The sequence below is a fragment of the Parus major genome, chromosome 8 (genome assembly GCF_001522545.3).
Source record: "Parus major isolate Abel chromosome 8, Parus_major1.1, whole genome shotgun sequence".
Taxonomy (NCBI): domain Eukaryota; kingdom Metazoa; phylum Chordata; class Aves; order Passeriformes; family Paridae; genus Parus; species Parus major.
Genome location: NC_031777.1, coordinates 3,801,795 through 3,817,487, shown reverse-complemented (window position 1 = coordinate 3,817,487; position 15,693 = coordinate 3,801,795). Strand labels below are relative to the sequence as shown.

Sequence of the window (15,693 nt, the reverse complement as noted above, 5' to 3'; positions counted from 1 at the left end):
TCCCGAACCTGCTTTGGGAAAGAGGGAGGGAACCAAGTGGCTCTCCGGGCTTTGGTGCAGCCCGGGTTTTCCCAGAAGCGTTTTTGGGAGACTGCAGGGACTCCAGTTCCCCAAGAGCAGTGCCAGGAGTACCACCCTGGACCCACTCACCACTGCCACCCTGCTCCCTCTCACCTCCACCCAGCACCCCATCACCACCACCCTGCATGTTGTCACTCCTGCACTGCCCTGACGTCCACCCTCTGTCCCTAGAAAGGGGACATTGCAGCCAAGCAGGAGATGATGGAGCATCCCCAGGGACTGCCCCTGGTCCATGCAGCATTCCAGGAGCATTATGGGTGCTATACAGCCGTGGATAATGATGGATGTTTCAGTCTGGGAAGGCACTTCTGGCTCTACAGGGTTTAGTGGTGGCCTAGGCATTGCTGGTTAAGGGTTGGACTTGATGATCTCAGAGGACTTTTTCAACTTAAATTATTCTGTGATTCAATATTTTCAAACTCTGATCCCAGTTCCATTGGGACTGTCACCCCCACCCTTCACTTGCTACTTTCTCTCCCACTTATTTCTTTTTTAACACCATTGCAGTGATATCCAGGAATTGCTGAATCCCAGCTGCTTTCCAGTCCAGGGCTCTACAACCTCCATACAGTGTTGTGATGCTAACAACATCTGGGCAAGCTGCAACTAGAAAAATGTTCTGCCGGAATTTTTCTGGTTGGACTGAATCCTTTTGGATTGCAAAATCCCAACATTTGCCCTCCTTGCCCACCTTCATTCTGCAGAGCCAGTGTCTCAGCTTTACTGCTCCAGCCTTGGTGCTGACTTCTTGAGCTGGGCTAGCCAGGGCTATCTGACCCTTCAAGGCTCCTGGAAAATAGCCTCAGGTTTCCAGTACTGTGACTTGGCAGTACCAGGAGCAATGCAGTGCTGGGAATAGGAGGGAAGAGGGATAGAGAGGAATGGAGGGATGGAGGTAAGTTGGCTGCCAGCCTCTGCTGCCCTCCTGTCTTTACCCTAGTGCTGGGCATGGAGAGGTGAGAGGTCATCAGAAACATACATTGTAGGCTGCAGCTTGTGCTAAGTGCCTCCTCATAGCCTTGGGGAAGGTGTTTTTGTTTTGTGGGAAACACCAAGCAATTTTTTCCCTGAAGATTTGCTGCTTAATGCCAGGAACTTTTCCCTTGGCTTTATGCTGCAGGATGAAGATCCCTGGCCTTTGCATCATGTGGCTCACTGCATCTCAGCTTCTCATATCCCAGTTCACCCTCTTCTGACTCATTCCATCCCATCTCACCATGTCCCAGCTCACCCCTTCCTATTTCTCCCTTGTTCCCTGACCCTATCCCAGCTCACTGCTTCCCAGCTTACACCATCCCAGCTCTCCCCACATACTGAGCTGCAGCCACTCCCTCTTCTGTGGGTACCAAATCCCCCTGTGAAAACATCCTTCCCAGGGCACACAGAAGCCACCTGGGTGCTGACAGTCACCTGAGGGGTACCTGACCACTCTACAGCACCAGATAGCACAATGCCACCTTTGAACCCCCTCTAATAGGATTGACTAAAAATGTTTCATATCAGAGCTCTCCAAAGGTGAGCATGTCTGAAAGCATTAGGCTTCAGGGTTCCTGTGCCTGGGCCTGGGAAAGTGAAAGCCCAGCCTGTCCCTGGCACCTGGGATATTTGCTTCATTCCCTGTGCAAACAGCCTCACTGGGGCTCCATGCTTTCATATTACTAATTTAATTTGGCAGAGGCCTTAACAAGGGAGGAGCCTTGCACCTTCCCCGGATTTTCGGGGGCCTCCCTGCACACAGCCTCAGGCAGGAGTGCTGTGGTGATGTGGCAGAGGTGGTGGGCACTGCTACTGTCTTGGAATGCTGCTACCTGTGAAGGAGGGCCTTGGTGCCATCCAGGGTGGTCATGTCATTAAACTGAGCTGGGAAGAATCAGATAGACTTTAAGAAATTTAGAATTAATGCAAGAATATATAAATATAGTCAGTCCACTGCTCTGTCTAAGCCAGCATCCTTCTCCCCAAAACTGACCTCTAAAGGTCCCTTCCAACTCCAACTCAAATTCCATAGAAACCTGTAGAGGTTTTGAATTAATCTAAACAGCATGTGATGCTTGACCCTGTGGATTTCTCCTGCAGCAAGGTGTGCCAAGGCTCCTTCCCATATGGCATGACAAAAAGGTACATTTGCAGGGATTTTGAACCTGCCACCTCCTCATTTTGTTTGCCATGCAGCGTATCTGGGATCCAAGGATCGTGCTTTGTTTCTCAGAAACTTTAATGGGCGAGAGGAAGCCGTGACTCAGCTGCTGATGAATCACTGCAGCTCCAGATTGTCTCCCTGCTTGCTGGTGCCCCTCAAACACAGGAACTGAGTGAGCCCGTGCCAGGCAAGCTCCTGTCACCTCATGGGATGTCAGTCTGAGCCCAGGCCTGGGACCAGCTGGAAATCAAATCTCACCTCCAGCTCCTGTTTTCCATCCATTCTTCCCAAAATCTTTATTTCCATGTGATAGCAAAGCCTTTCCCATGCCAAAAAGCACTCCCAGAACTTCAATTTCCTCCTAAGACCCCCTCAACCCCTAATTTGATTTTGAAAACATTACTTATTTTACACTGAAGATAGAAACACCCTCTTCTTGCTTCCCCCTTCTTTCATTTGGTTCAGCTAATTTTGTTACCAGTTTGCCCCGTTACACAGCTGTGAGCTTTACCCCTTGATAACACCCAGCTGGTACCCAGGGTCAGTTTATTTGGGGTTTTCTCAGCATGGTGGGATGGGGAGCAGTAGTAGTATGATTGCAGACATGATCACACCTTTCTTTCCCAGCTGCTTCCTCTGCTCTCTGGTGGTGATTTCTATTTGCAGACACTAGTCTGGCTTAAAGTAAGCAATGGAAAACTCTGCTCCCAGAGAAACATTCCTCTCATTTTTCCCCCATGCTTCTGCCTTTTCCTCTCCCTCTCCCCCTCCCACAAAAAAAGCCTGCAGTTTAAACACCAAAAATAACGCATGCCCTGGTCATAGTCTGGATAAAAATAGCAGCTCTCGGTATTTAGCAGCAACAATGTGTTTTCTGGCTTTGGAGGAAAATGAGGAGGAGGAATGGGATTGGGATGGTGACTCTCGATGCAGGAGTGGAGGACAAACACAAAGCTGGTGTATTGGGATAAGCTGCTTCATCCCCTCCTTTCCCTCGTTTGCTACCAGCTGGGCTCTGTCCCCTCCAGGAAGGGGGAGCTCTGAGGGTAGGCTGGGCTCAGATTCCCAATCCCACCTAAGCCCCACCTTGGGCTGCCCTGTTTTGGTACTTCCCTGAAGTGTTGGGGCTAAGTCCCATGTAGGCAGTGATGTAGGCTGCTCTTTGGGAAAATGCCCCAAAGCTGGTGAATTTTTGGGGGTGGCTCATGCCCACCCATCACTTGGGAGGCTTTGCAGCTGGGCTTGCCAAGGTGGGTCAGGATTTGCAGGATCATCTCTCCCTGGTACTTAGACAAGAAGAAGGTAGGGAGTGAGGTAGGGTCCTCAGGTGTCTCCTCAAATACTGCTTGGTGCTTCTGTTGAGAAAGCTGTGGTATAAGGGACCTGTGTGCAGGTGAGGGGGAGGGTGGTATGTGTCTGCTCAGGGCACAGTTCAGTGTTTGGGCTGTTTAGAGCTGATTGTTTTGTGTGTATGAGCCTTCAGGAACTCCTTCCTGAGGAAATCCTACAGGCAGCACTGGTGGCAGGCAAGGAGGAGAGGAGACACACTAGGAGGTGGGGAAAGCGCCCGGGCTGGGCGAGTCCCGGCAGCGTGACGTGGTGCCTTCCCGTTTGGGAACACTCAAGGATCTGTTATGTGAAAGCCAGGGAAGGAAAACCTGTTGGTGAATGGGGGTGGTCCTTCCCCCAGTGTGGAAATGGGGTCAGTGGCAGCATCCAAGGGCTGGATTTGTGGAAGGTGTGAACCAAAGGCAGAGGGGTGAGTGATGCTTGGGCACAGTCTGGTGCCCCCAAGGACCAGCATATGCCCCCAGTTGTAGGAAGTGGTGGCTCATGCCTCCTCCAGCCACCCCCAGGGGTTTCCCATGCTGGATGGGTGTCAGATACGATCTGCCAAGGTTGATTTTTAGGTGAAAAACCGGTTGTGCCGGCCATCCCCTCTGCCACAATCCTTCCTTTGGCTCAGCCCCGTGCAGCTGAGGAGCAATCAGTGGCTATCCCTCAGTGCTGGCTTCCCCCAGAGCCTAGCTGAGGTGGACAGGGAGAGCTAATCCTGCTTTTTAATTATATGCAGATGCCAAATTAGTAGTAGTATTTTGATTATTTTCATTATTTGTTCCCCTCCATAAGCCACTCCCATGGGGGAAGCTGTTCCCGGAGATCTGTGGTGAGCTGATGTCCCTTGGCTCAGGATCACATGAGGATTTTGGCTGGTGGTATTGGAGCCATTGGAATGTTCTGTGCTGCCCTTGGGGCTTAGCTCCTGCCTGGGGGTGGGACTATCTGACCTTTGTTCTTCACAGTTCAAAGTCTTCCTGCTCCTCATCTCGTTTGCTACCAGAGGGGCTCTGTGGGGAGGATGCAGCTGGGTGTCAGGGCTTGGTCAGCTTGTTGGGAGCTCACCCACTTGCCAGAGGGAACTGAGAGAGAAATGCAAATTGTGGTGGGTGAAAGAGGAGAAAAAACAACCATGACCTTTCTTCTGGGGGTGTTTTCCCTCTTTCTGCCCCTCTGTGAGGGAGAGCAGGCTCCTGTATTTTGAGGAGCAAAGTGACCCTCAGACAGGGGGCAGAGGCAGCCTTAGGTTGTGACTGGGGAACCAATCCAAGGGGTGAACAGGGAGATGCCATCTGTTTTTGGCCTGACTCAAGTGCAGCCAGGGCACTTTGGACCAGGAGCAGGGACAGACACTGTCCCCAGGACTGGGGAAACAGTGGCTCTGATGCTTCTCCATCCCCATCCCCTCTGCTGCTCCTCTCCCAAGTGCCCATTTCCAACACCTTCTCATATTCTTAGAGGGAGTATTTCCTGCCTCATCCCACTCCATCTCTTGCTTTTAAGGAGGATTTTTCTCATAGACATTTACAGAGTTGCTTCCTTCAACCCCCTCTTTTGTTGTGACATCAACAAATGCAGGAGACAGCGTGAGGACAAAAGCCTGTTGTGGTGAACAGAGGCAGTTTGTGTCCCCACCACGTCCTGGTGTGCTCTGCTCTGCTGGCCAGCAGCCACACCAGGCCCTGGTCCATGTGAAGGAGCAATGCCAGGCAGATAACCTGGGTGGGAGCAAGAGATGCTCATGCAGCCATGCTGCTGGGAGAAGCCTGCTACAGGATTTCTGCATCCTTTGGTGTTCCTGCTGACAGCAGAAAGCAGTCCAAAAATACTGGGAAGGGAGAGAAGCGCTGCTATAAGGACAAGGGAAGGATGGGTTCACACTGAGAGAGGGCAGGGTTAGATGGAATATTAGAAGAAATTTTTCCCAGTGAGCATGGTGTGGCCCTGTCACGGCTTGCCCAGAGAAGCTGTGGCTGCCCCATTGTGGAGGTGTCCAAGGCCAGGTTGGATGTGGCTTAGAGCAAGTCAGTCTAGTGGAAGCTGTCCCTGCCCATGGTAGAGGGGTTGGAACTAGATGATCTTTCAAGGTCCTTCCCAACCCATTCTAGGATTGATTCTGTACTTGTTGAAACTAGTTGCAAGCAGAAAAATTGCTGGCTATAGCACAGGAAAAGGGATAAGCCTGGAGGCTGTTATTCACAACATTCCTCATCTCAGGGAGAGTGGGACACATCAATAAAATTTAAAATCCCTGCATTTAGATTTGATTAAAAGAGATTATTTATATTTTTTTTACACTCTACGTAACTAAACATTAGAGACTGTAGCCACAGGAGTTAAAAATATAAAAAAAATGGGAATGAGAGTTTTAAAAGGCATGATAAACACATGCTGTCTTAAAAGGCAAAATTAAAATCTGGGAATGTTGAAGATGGTGCTATAAAGATCACATCTCCTAAGCCATAAAGCAGCTATGGCACAAAGCTGCCCCTTCATCAGCCTGCCCCAGCCTTGTTCTTGGAGGCGTTGCACCTCCTTCTGCCGCACTCTGTTATCCTGGGCCAGCATTCCCCTTGTGTTGTCTTTGGGCTGAGGCTGCAGGATGTGTTGTTTGGAATGTGTTGCTTGAGCTCTGGATTTGGGATGGGTGCCCAAGGTCCTTGCTGAGGACCTTTGTGCACCCTCCTGATGTTTGCTGTTGGAACAAAGTTCCCGAGCATCACTCATGCAAAAAGGGGACTTTGGTAAGAGGGCTGTGATGAAATATCTCTGTGTAAAGTGCAGATGGGGGGGCTGTGGTGGCTGGAAGTGCCTGAAGAAGTGCCTGAGAAGGCATGCTTCTTGGAGTGGCTGGAAATATGAGATCCCACCACATGTAGGACAGTGTCTAGATTATGGTCATGGCTCTGAGCTGTGCAAGGGCAGAGGGGTCCAAAGTGACAAGGGTGGTGGGCCCATATAATGGGGCAGGAACTCACCAGGATTTAGTGTGATGGGGCAAAACACTTCCCTGGCTTAAATCAAAACTTGTAGCGTCTAGAAAAGGGCTTTTTCCAGCTCTCACTCCCTTCTCATCCCATCTGAAACCCGAAGTTGGGCCTTGACTGTGATTTTGGGAGGTGGATCATCCAGAGGGATGCTGCAGCTCCCCATCTACTGCCTTCTCTAGGTTCCAACCTCAGAGTGATACATACCTGCTTCTTGTTACTGGTTTTTGCAATAGAAAGACTGTGTTTCCTCCAGGTGAGCTTTTTGAGGGGTTTTCTGCAGGAAATGGAAGCTCTGGGGGCCTCACTTGGCTTCCAGATGTGGACGGTGTTGCCCTTCTCTTAGAGACCATAAATGAAGCACTCTGGACTGGGTCAGCTGCTTGGCCAAGCATGGTGAGACTGGGATGACAAGTACCAGCACAGGTAACCCTTTCTCCTCATCCCAAACACATATCCATCCCTCATCTCCTCCATGCACAGGCCTTGCATGGAAGGTCTTCCATGGCACTGGCTACCTTCAGACACAAAAAAAAATTCATTTATTCCAGACAGTGGAGTCCACCAGGCTTCATGCTCTGGTTTTGGTGTACTAAGGGTCATGGCCAAGGTGGGATATCCCCTCTCTCACAACTTCCTTTTTTTGTCTCATGAATCCGAGCAAGAAAGAGAAGTTGAGAAGCTGCCACCAAGAAAACTCCCCTGTTTTGTCTCTCTGAAATCAAATTTAGAAAAGATTGAAGTGGTCTGGCGGAAGAGCTTCTTTCGAGTTTTCTCATCCTGTCTGGCTACGTGTCGCATGTGAAAACTTTAAACAAAGAGACTTGTTAGAGGTTAAACAAAGTCTTCACATGAAATAAGAGAAGAATTTCAAAATCTTCTGAAATTCATATTTGTCCTAGAGATTATTGCTAATCAGAGCTGGGGTTTTGTTTGGGGTTGTTTTTTTTTTCCACTGGGAGTGTATTCCACTGGAACAAGCCTTCCAATCTGTTTTTTGGTGGGGTTTCCGTCATCTTGGGAATAGATTGCTGCTTAAATCAGGCAAATGGTTCTCACTGAAGATTTCAGGGTTGTTTCCCTTTGCTCCCAAGCATTCATACCACAGCTTTGCTTTCTCTGGCTGCAAATTGCAGAGCCAAGAGCCTCTATAGCTCATGAGAACAGCTAAATTTATTAGCAAAATGTCTCGTGCTGGGCTGAGGCCAAAGCACAGCTCCCTGCCTTCCTGTGGTTAATGGACCGAGCATGCTGACCTGCCTTCGTGGCCATGTTATTGCCATTTATTGTAACAGCACAGTTGGGCCACGGGGGACTTGGGAGTCTCTGGTCCCACCTTCTGCCCAAGGGAGCCCTGGGGTTGGATGAGATTGCTCAGGGCTTTTTCCAGCCTGGTCTTGGAACACCTACAAGGATGAAGATGGCACCACCAGCCAAAGCTGGGCTACCCCAAAACATCCTCCCACTGTTTTTTAATTACATTGCATGTGCTAGATCTATCAGCTTCTCTGTTCCTCCAGGTCTGAATCAGGTGAATCCATGCTAAGCCCCCCATGCTCCTCCCATGGGATAACCAAAGATCAGGGATAGGGGATGCAAGTCCCTTCTTGGCATGAGGTTGGGGCTGGAATGTTGCTGGGCTTGGATGCATGAGGACCCTGGTCCCACCCCACTCCTGGACAGGCACACAGCTCACTCCTTCAGTATCTTTTATTAATGTATAGAAAATGCATTAAAAAAAGGAACTATACATAGCCTAAGAGCGGTCAGGACTAAAAATACTAGTTAACAATGGTTAACAAGCGTTGATCCCATTCTCCAAGCTACATTTTCATTACAAGGTAGGGAGAGTTGTTTAATATATTATTTATTTATATTATAGATTTTATTTATGTATTTATTTACTTTTCTCTTCCCCCTCATTTGGTTGCAGTGGTTTGTATTTGAGTTCATCAGAACCTGTCCAAGGCATTTTGTTGCCTCTGTTCTCCCTTCTTAGGTTTTTGAACTTTTTTTAACATATTCAAAACATGTCCAGGATAACACCTGTACACAGGGGGCTGCTTGTTCGTTTAGGTCTTTGTGTCACCATCCTTCTGAGAAACCACTGCCATCTGAAGAACTGCAGGCTGGGTATTGAGGCAGGTCTAGGCATCAGGGTCTCCCAAGGGAAGGGCCCTTCCCTCCCACTTACCCAATTTCCCCTCTGGAAGGGGCAAGGAGCTGCCACCACCATCAAGATTTTAGGAGAGGGGAAGGTGACCCTGGAGGTGCTGGTGGTCCCCTGGGGGCTCTGTTGGGTTTTATGGCCATCCCAGGGAACTTGGCTGGCAGAAACAGGGGCGGGCTTCTTGTTTGGTCCCAGGATAGAACCCTTTGTTAGTGGGTGTGAGCATGAATTAAAGTGGTTTTTGGGGTGAGAGTTCATTGCTGGCAGTGTTTGGTAAAGTCAAAACTTGTAGGCATGTCTGGGGGGCACAGGATAGGGGGAGCGTGGTGACTCCTGGATGTGATGGTGGGGACATAGCTCTGAGCTGGGATGAAGGCCATGTGCTGGCGTGGAGGTGGGACACTGGGAGGGGACTTTGGCTCCTGCTGTATTTTGTCAGGTTGCTCTGAGCCTGTTCTGGGCATGGGGACACCACTGGCTGAGCCCTCACCAGCTGTATCACCATGAGTGAAGGTGGCATGAGCTGTGCTTTCCACATTTGGGCACTCCAACTGGGATAAGCATCCCTTTAGGAAGGAGGTTGGGGCAAGAGAGTATTTAGGCTAGTGCTAAGCTTTGAGAGGCCCGAGGTAAAGTAATGCAAAGAAGAGGAGTAGAAGCAAACTTCTCCCCAACCTTTGTGTGGATACTCTCTCAGTACCTTCCTACAAAAACCCAGCTACCCTTGGGGAGATCTTGGCCTCTCTCCTTCTTGAAATTATTAATTTATAGATGCTATCACTTTACTAAAAGCAGCTTTTCCTTCCAGGACTCTTTTCTTCTTTGGTTATGTTTCAGTGCAGTGTGCAATGGGAAGGTGGGCTTGGAGAATGGAAACAGAGGGAAATGAAAATTGGGCAAGAGATGAAAGTCCCTTTGTGTTCCACTCCAGGATTTTGGGGTTAGAAATAAGAGGTGGCTTTGAAGGGCTCCAGGGGTCATGGGCACACACGGTGGTCTGCTGTGTGAAGGATTTGATGTGCTGCTTCTTGCTTCGTGTTACACAAGATGGCATCTTGCAGTGGATAATGTGGTTTGGGAAACAGCCTCCTTTCTGGGTTCTGGAACAAGCCTGAGCCACACAAACCCAGGATGGCAGTGGAGCCACCAGAGCCCAGTGGTAGTTCACATGCTGAAGGCAAGGTCTCTCAAGATGCACCAGATCCAGGCTTGATTTCTGGGAATTTCAGGGCCAAACCTGGTCTAGCTGGAGAATGAACTAGCCCATCCAGTGATGGAGGGTGAGAAGAAATTACTTAATCATGGGGCTGTTCTGTAGCATCAACATTAAGCACAAATTTGCTTGAAACTGCTGGCAGGAGCTTTGTAAAAAATAAAATTAAGGCAATATAGAAAAATAACTTTCTGGGATATTATATCTTGTTTATGGACAATGTGTACAAGGGACGATGGCCCAAATAATCAGGCTGTCATTGCTGGTTGTGTGCCTGGGCTGGTTGTGTGGTTGGGTTGGGTTATCACCAGGAGAAAACCATGATGTGTAGAAATCTTCCCATTAGAAGATTGTAGCAACTGTCTTTCACCAATGCCATGGAAAGGTAACATCCTGGTATCACGAGAGGTCAGGGACCAGCACTGGTGTATAATAGCACTGAAAGATTGGATATTGTCTCCAAGAGTGTCTTTCATGACTATGAAGTTGGGTCAACTGGGCTGACTCATCCTGGTTACAGAACTTGTACAAGGGATAACAGACATGAGGAGGGAGGGAGAACTATATGTCAGTAATCCTGTTTAGAGAATAATCAGCCTTTTTGAGGATCTTATATTGAACCCTGAAAAGGTTGACAAACTTTGATCTTCTGTTTGAGTCTTTTTAAAAGAGAGGTTTCTTGCCTTTCACTTGACTGTGAATGATAAGTGTATGTTTCCACTGACATCTCTTCCTTTCACCTGGGTAGGTAAGAAAACAGCACCATCCACTGCCAATCTCTGCTGGTTATAACCACTGCTCTGTTACAGGTTTTGCTGGGATATTTCTTCCTATAAATTCTTGATGGTTGGGGAAAAGTTTACTCTGCTGGTCTACTAAAAGCCTCCTTAGGATTTAATCAGTTCCATCTGCTGTTTTTCGTTGGCTTTCATGTCTTAAAGCAGCGTTGAATGCTCAGGAGGCATGACATACCACCATCTGTGACATTGGCCATGTCCTGCAGGAGATCCCATCATCTGCAGCCTCTGACTCACCTGTTCCTCAGCTGGTTGACTTGTTGCCTGATTTGATGCCAAGGGGAAGTAAGAAGGGACACCTCATTTACATATGAGCTGAGCATCCTTTCTCCAGATCAGCATGTAAGCTGACCACATGAAGGACTGGGCCCTGTATCTAATCTTGACCTTGGTGTTAGCTGTGATTTCCTGTGCTAGTATGTGGCATGGAAAAGGAGGTTATGATTCCTACTTAATGCTCTTCTTCAGCTCTGTAGCCATAGTGAGTAATATCAGAGCATTAGGGAGTGTGACCATGAAAGATACACTGGCCTGAATTATAAGCTACTGCAAAGATGCCTTTATGTTGCCATCTGAAAGATGTTTTTGAGACAAAGCAGCTTCAGTGTGATAAAACCAGACAGCAGTGTTTAGCATTTGTAATGTTCCTTTGGCTGCAAATCCAGTGATGAGATGCATTGTCCTTGGATGCAGGGACAAGTCCCTTCTTCGAGACCAGGCCAGTGACAATGCCCAGCATTGATCAGAGTCCTTGGCAGAGGAGTGACTTTAGCATGGTGATCATTTGGGCTGTGTGGAGGTGGGGTCAGTGACAACAGGGCACAGACAGAGCTATCCAAAGAGGCCATCTTCCTTGAGACAGGAGAAGTTAAAGATGGGAAGAGCGAACTCATTAATTCTTCCAAGGGCCTTGAAGTGCTCCAAAATCTGAATAGAATCCTTTCCAGGAGGGAAAACAGTTGATTTCCTGTTAACAGAGATGGCAATACCAAGGCACTGAGATTTGTGTCTCTCTTGTGATGGCATTGAAGAGGGGTGGTGTAGGAGAAGGAAGGAAATGGGCATTCCACAGCTTGCACTTCCCTTAGCTGCATGGTCATAATTCTCTGTGTGCGTGGAGGGCCATAAACAGGAACACCTGAGCTGTGACAGCTGTTGGCTTCAGGTTGGACTGCACTTGTGTGGTATCTTTTTATTGCTGCTCCTTCTCTGAGACTTTTGTTTGGGACCAATTACTTTAGTGAGAGAGAGAGGATGCAGACAGCATGACAGAACGTAGAAGTAACAGGTGAAATGGGTCCTGGATTTCAGGACCATGAGTAGAGATTTTTCTCCTAAATCTTCTAATTTAAGTTTTTTCTTCTCCATCAAGTTCAGCATAGCCCAGGCAGATGTCATGGACCTGGAGTGGGCTGAGTTCAGCTTGAAGGAGTGGGCAATGAAGGTTAGGGCTGGTGGAGTAGTTCTTATTCCCATACACCCCATGCACACGAGGATGATTTTGTAGTGAGACCAACGCATGAGCTGTGGACTCTCTGGAGTTTGCCTACATATGCAGATATTTGCCAAGCCCTCCTGTGAAATCTGGGGATGGGATGAGCCTTTGCTCATCCTCACTCAGTCCCCATGTGTCCAGAGCCTGCACACAGGGAAGAGACAGGCCTCTGCCTGCTGGAAGAGTTGGTGTCTACAGGATGGCATGAAGCTTGGGACCTCCCTGCCAGGAGGGGACAGGGAGAGGATGGGTGTCCCTGGCCATGACTGGGCTGGAAATGGCCACACCGAGGTACCTGTGGGGAAGGTTTCTGCCACAAGCCCCGTGACAAAAATTTCTAACAGGGTTTGCTGGGGATTTCTATGTCTTTTAAAAAAATATCAAAAAATCTGTCTCTTTCCTTTTCTTCTCATGTTAAGGGCCAGAGTACTGGGACAGGGAGACTGGAAATTTGGTATTTCTCTGGGACAGATGCAAAGCAATGAGGTCTTTCTTTTTCCATGGCCTTTCCTTGTGCCATGGTTCCCTCCAGCACTTGTGGGGGGCAGGTTGCTATCTCAGACGAGTAGTAATTTTTTTTTTCCCTTTGCATATTATAAAATACAAACAAATGACAGAAAAGGTCAGGTGGTGGGAGGCAGGAGGGGTTCAGCTGGCTCAGAGCTGTAGGGACCGTCGCTTCCTCCCAGAGATGTTACGGTGGTTGTAAGGTCGCATCTTCATTTCCACAAAGGGGATGGAGAACTCATGGCCTTTCCAGTGGTACCAGTTAATACCCTGGCAGGAGGGAGAGAAAGGCAGAGGGTAAGGAAAATACAAGAGACTAGAGTGGGAGAGGAAGGAAACAAGGTTGATTGCTGTAGAGAAGCCAGAAGGAAAAACTTGCTATAGCAGAATCAAGCAGCTCCCCTGCTTCTATGGCTTGATTGTTTTTTCCCACTGCTCAAAGGCTGATCAAATTTCATGTAGGTAATTTTTTTAATCTAACACACCACAGAAAATTACTATGGCAGTCTATGTGAGGCACAAAGCATTAGCTTAGTTGGCTTGAAGGTGGCTCCCTTTTCTCCATCTGGTGTGGGGTTATGTCACCAGTTCTGACTCTGGTGCACCATACACACAGCCCCAGCCCTAACCTGGGCTTGCTGACATGTTTCCCTAGAAGAAATTCCAGAGGCTTTCCGCCCAGCTCTGCCCTTACCTGACTGTGCCGGGACTCTCCGTACTTGCCGTTGAGGTTGGTGCGGTGGCAGTTCTTATACCACCAGGCTCCTTTGTAGGACATGGCACAGTTGGTCACAGCAACATCATTGTCCCTGTCCTTGGTGGAGAAGGGGCGTCCCTGGTGATAGGAGAGGGAGTCTCCTGTGGAAAGAGGTGCCATTAAAGGTGATGGAGTCTGAGTTATCTGGTCTTTTCACAAGGAAATTAGGATATCCTGGTTATGTGGCAACCATTCCAATCAGTGACTCTAACAGCTGACAGTCTGGGAGTAGCATTAGCTGCAGTTGTTCACAATTGGTTCATCTGAGGTCCTCTGCTGTCTGTTTAGGATCAGTGCAGACCATAGCAGATCTTAGAGACTTCTTGGCTTCGTCAGATAAAGTGCTTGGACATGTGTTTGGATCTGAATTTCAGTGTTTCAGAAATTAATTCAATCCCAGATTTTAGCATCCTAGATTTCCCGAGGCTTGGCTCTGCTATGTAACTTCAGGATGCATTCAGCCTCCTTCTTTCCTGTTAGCCAAAGGGAGCTTTTTCTCTCAAAGGAGACCAAACTTTCATCTCTTGAACCAAGGTGCTTGACCACCTTTTGGTGGCCTCTCTTTCCTCTCTTTGGAAAAGGGGAAGATGTTTTTGGAAGCTGTGTGATGTCTTATTCCACCAAAACCTCTACCCTCACCCTCACTAGATAACTAGAGAGCTGCTTGTATGTGAAAGAAAAGCTGGAGTAAAATATGATCAATTGAATGATGTACTTAAAGAAGATATTCTAAATATGCTCCTTGGTAATCCCTAAGGACATATGAAGTGGACCCATGCTGGCTGTGTGCAATCCAGCCATGGAGAGACTTATTAGAAAACCTCATGGCAATGAGCCATTTGTTGAGCCCTGGCTCCCTTAGCTCAAGGTGGAGCAGAAGCTCCTTGGCTGGATGGCTAGAAGCAGAGTTTGCATGAGGAATGGGATGGAATCATGTCTGCATGACCCTACTACTGCCATCCTTGGCAGTAGGTTGGGTGCCTTGTGCCCTGGGATTTGAGTTTAGAGCAAGTGTTTTGTTGCACACCATTAAGATTCCTGTCACTTCTCTTCCAGGCAACTAACTAGTATTGAGTAGGGAAATTTCTGCATCTTGGGTATGTTGTGGGGTTCCACCTAGTACACAGTGGAAGTTTTGTCACGGAGGCTTGCACTGGGCACGTCTAATGCAGATGAAGGGGCTACAGTTGTACCCCTTCTCCCTTCCTGAGGAAGAGGTCTCCTGTGCCCTCCCTCTAGCACCCACCCATTTCTAATGGGCAACTCTTAACTCTCCTGGATCAACCAAGCAAGCAGGTGTGACAGTGTCCTTGCAAAACTGGTCAGTGTTCCTTTACGTGAGGAAATTATGGAGAGGATTTCAGATTTTTCCATAGCTGTGGAAAGGCGATAAATACAGCCTCCAGCACAACATAAATAGCCAGCTGTGGCTATTGCCAAGTGAGATGACACCTCTGATGATTGACCTGCTTATTTGAACTGCAATGTCTCTGATATTAAGTATCTAATCCCCAATGGAAAATTCCATGTCCTTAGTGGGATCAGCCTGGTTTACACAATGGACTGCAAGACGGCAGAAAGGATTATGGGTTTTTGTCTTGTCACTCTAGACAAGCGAGATTTCATGTTGTGATTTCCTCTACAGTCCTGGACCAAGCAGTCACAGGATTTCCCAAGATCCTTGCTAGCAGTGAGGCTGTACCTGAAGTGCCATTGTAGTCCCCAATGCGCAGTTTGTAGAGGCTCCGGGAGTCACCAATGGAGAACTTGTCGTAGTAGGCATATGCTGTTTCCTGACCATCCCTCATGTCTATTCGCAGCTCATAGCGCCCTTGGGACGTGATCTTGTGGATGTTGTCCAAGCCTGTCAAGACAGTGAAACACCCAATGAGGGCTAGTGCCCAGATTCGCTCTGTGAACAAACAAGGAAAGCTCTAGGGCAAATAAAACAGCAGTGGGAAATGAGAGCAAGGAGAGGAATCGAAGAGCAGCAGCAGTTGTGGTGACTCTGTGTATCTCCCAGCACTGCTGGGGTCTGAGCTCTCTGTCCCCACTCGAGCTTCACTTCCCTGTGTCTATGAGTGGCGGGTTCAAGGCCCAGGCTCAGATTTCTTCATGCTGCTGAAGCTTGGAACATTCATCTGTTGAGCCCTGGTGCTACTAATGTTGTTGTTAAGCTCCTATACAAGCCAGAGTGTGTTTATGCTG

At 48.4% G+C, this 15,693-nt stretch overlaps 1 protein-coding gene across 1 annotated transcript in view; it reads right to left on the bottom strand.

The window, feature by feature from the left end:
* Positions 1-9,516: 9,516 nt before the first annotated feature.
* The window catches only part of TNR (tenascin R), a 31,109-nt gene continuing 24,932 nt past the window's right edge, over positions 9,517-15,693 (bottom strand). Inside the window, exons 19-21 of the mRNA XM_015635741.2 lie at positions 15,188-15,349; positions 13,423-13,586; positions 9,517-12,998 (exon numbers count right to left, since the gene is read on the bottom strand). Coding sequence (XP_015491227.1) covers positions 12,879-12,998; positions 13,423-13,586; positions 15,188-15,349 — 446 coding nt within the window. The 3' untranslated portion in view covers positions 9,517-12,878. The remainder of the gene's footprint in view (positions 12,999-13,422; positions 13,587-15,187; positions 15,350-15,693) is intronic.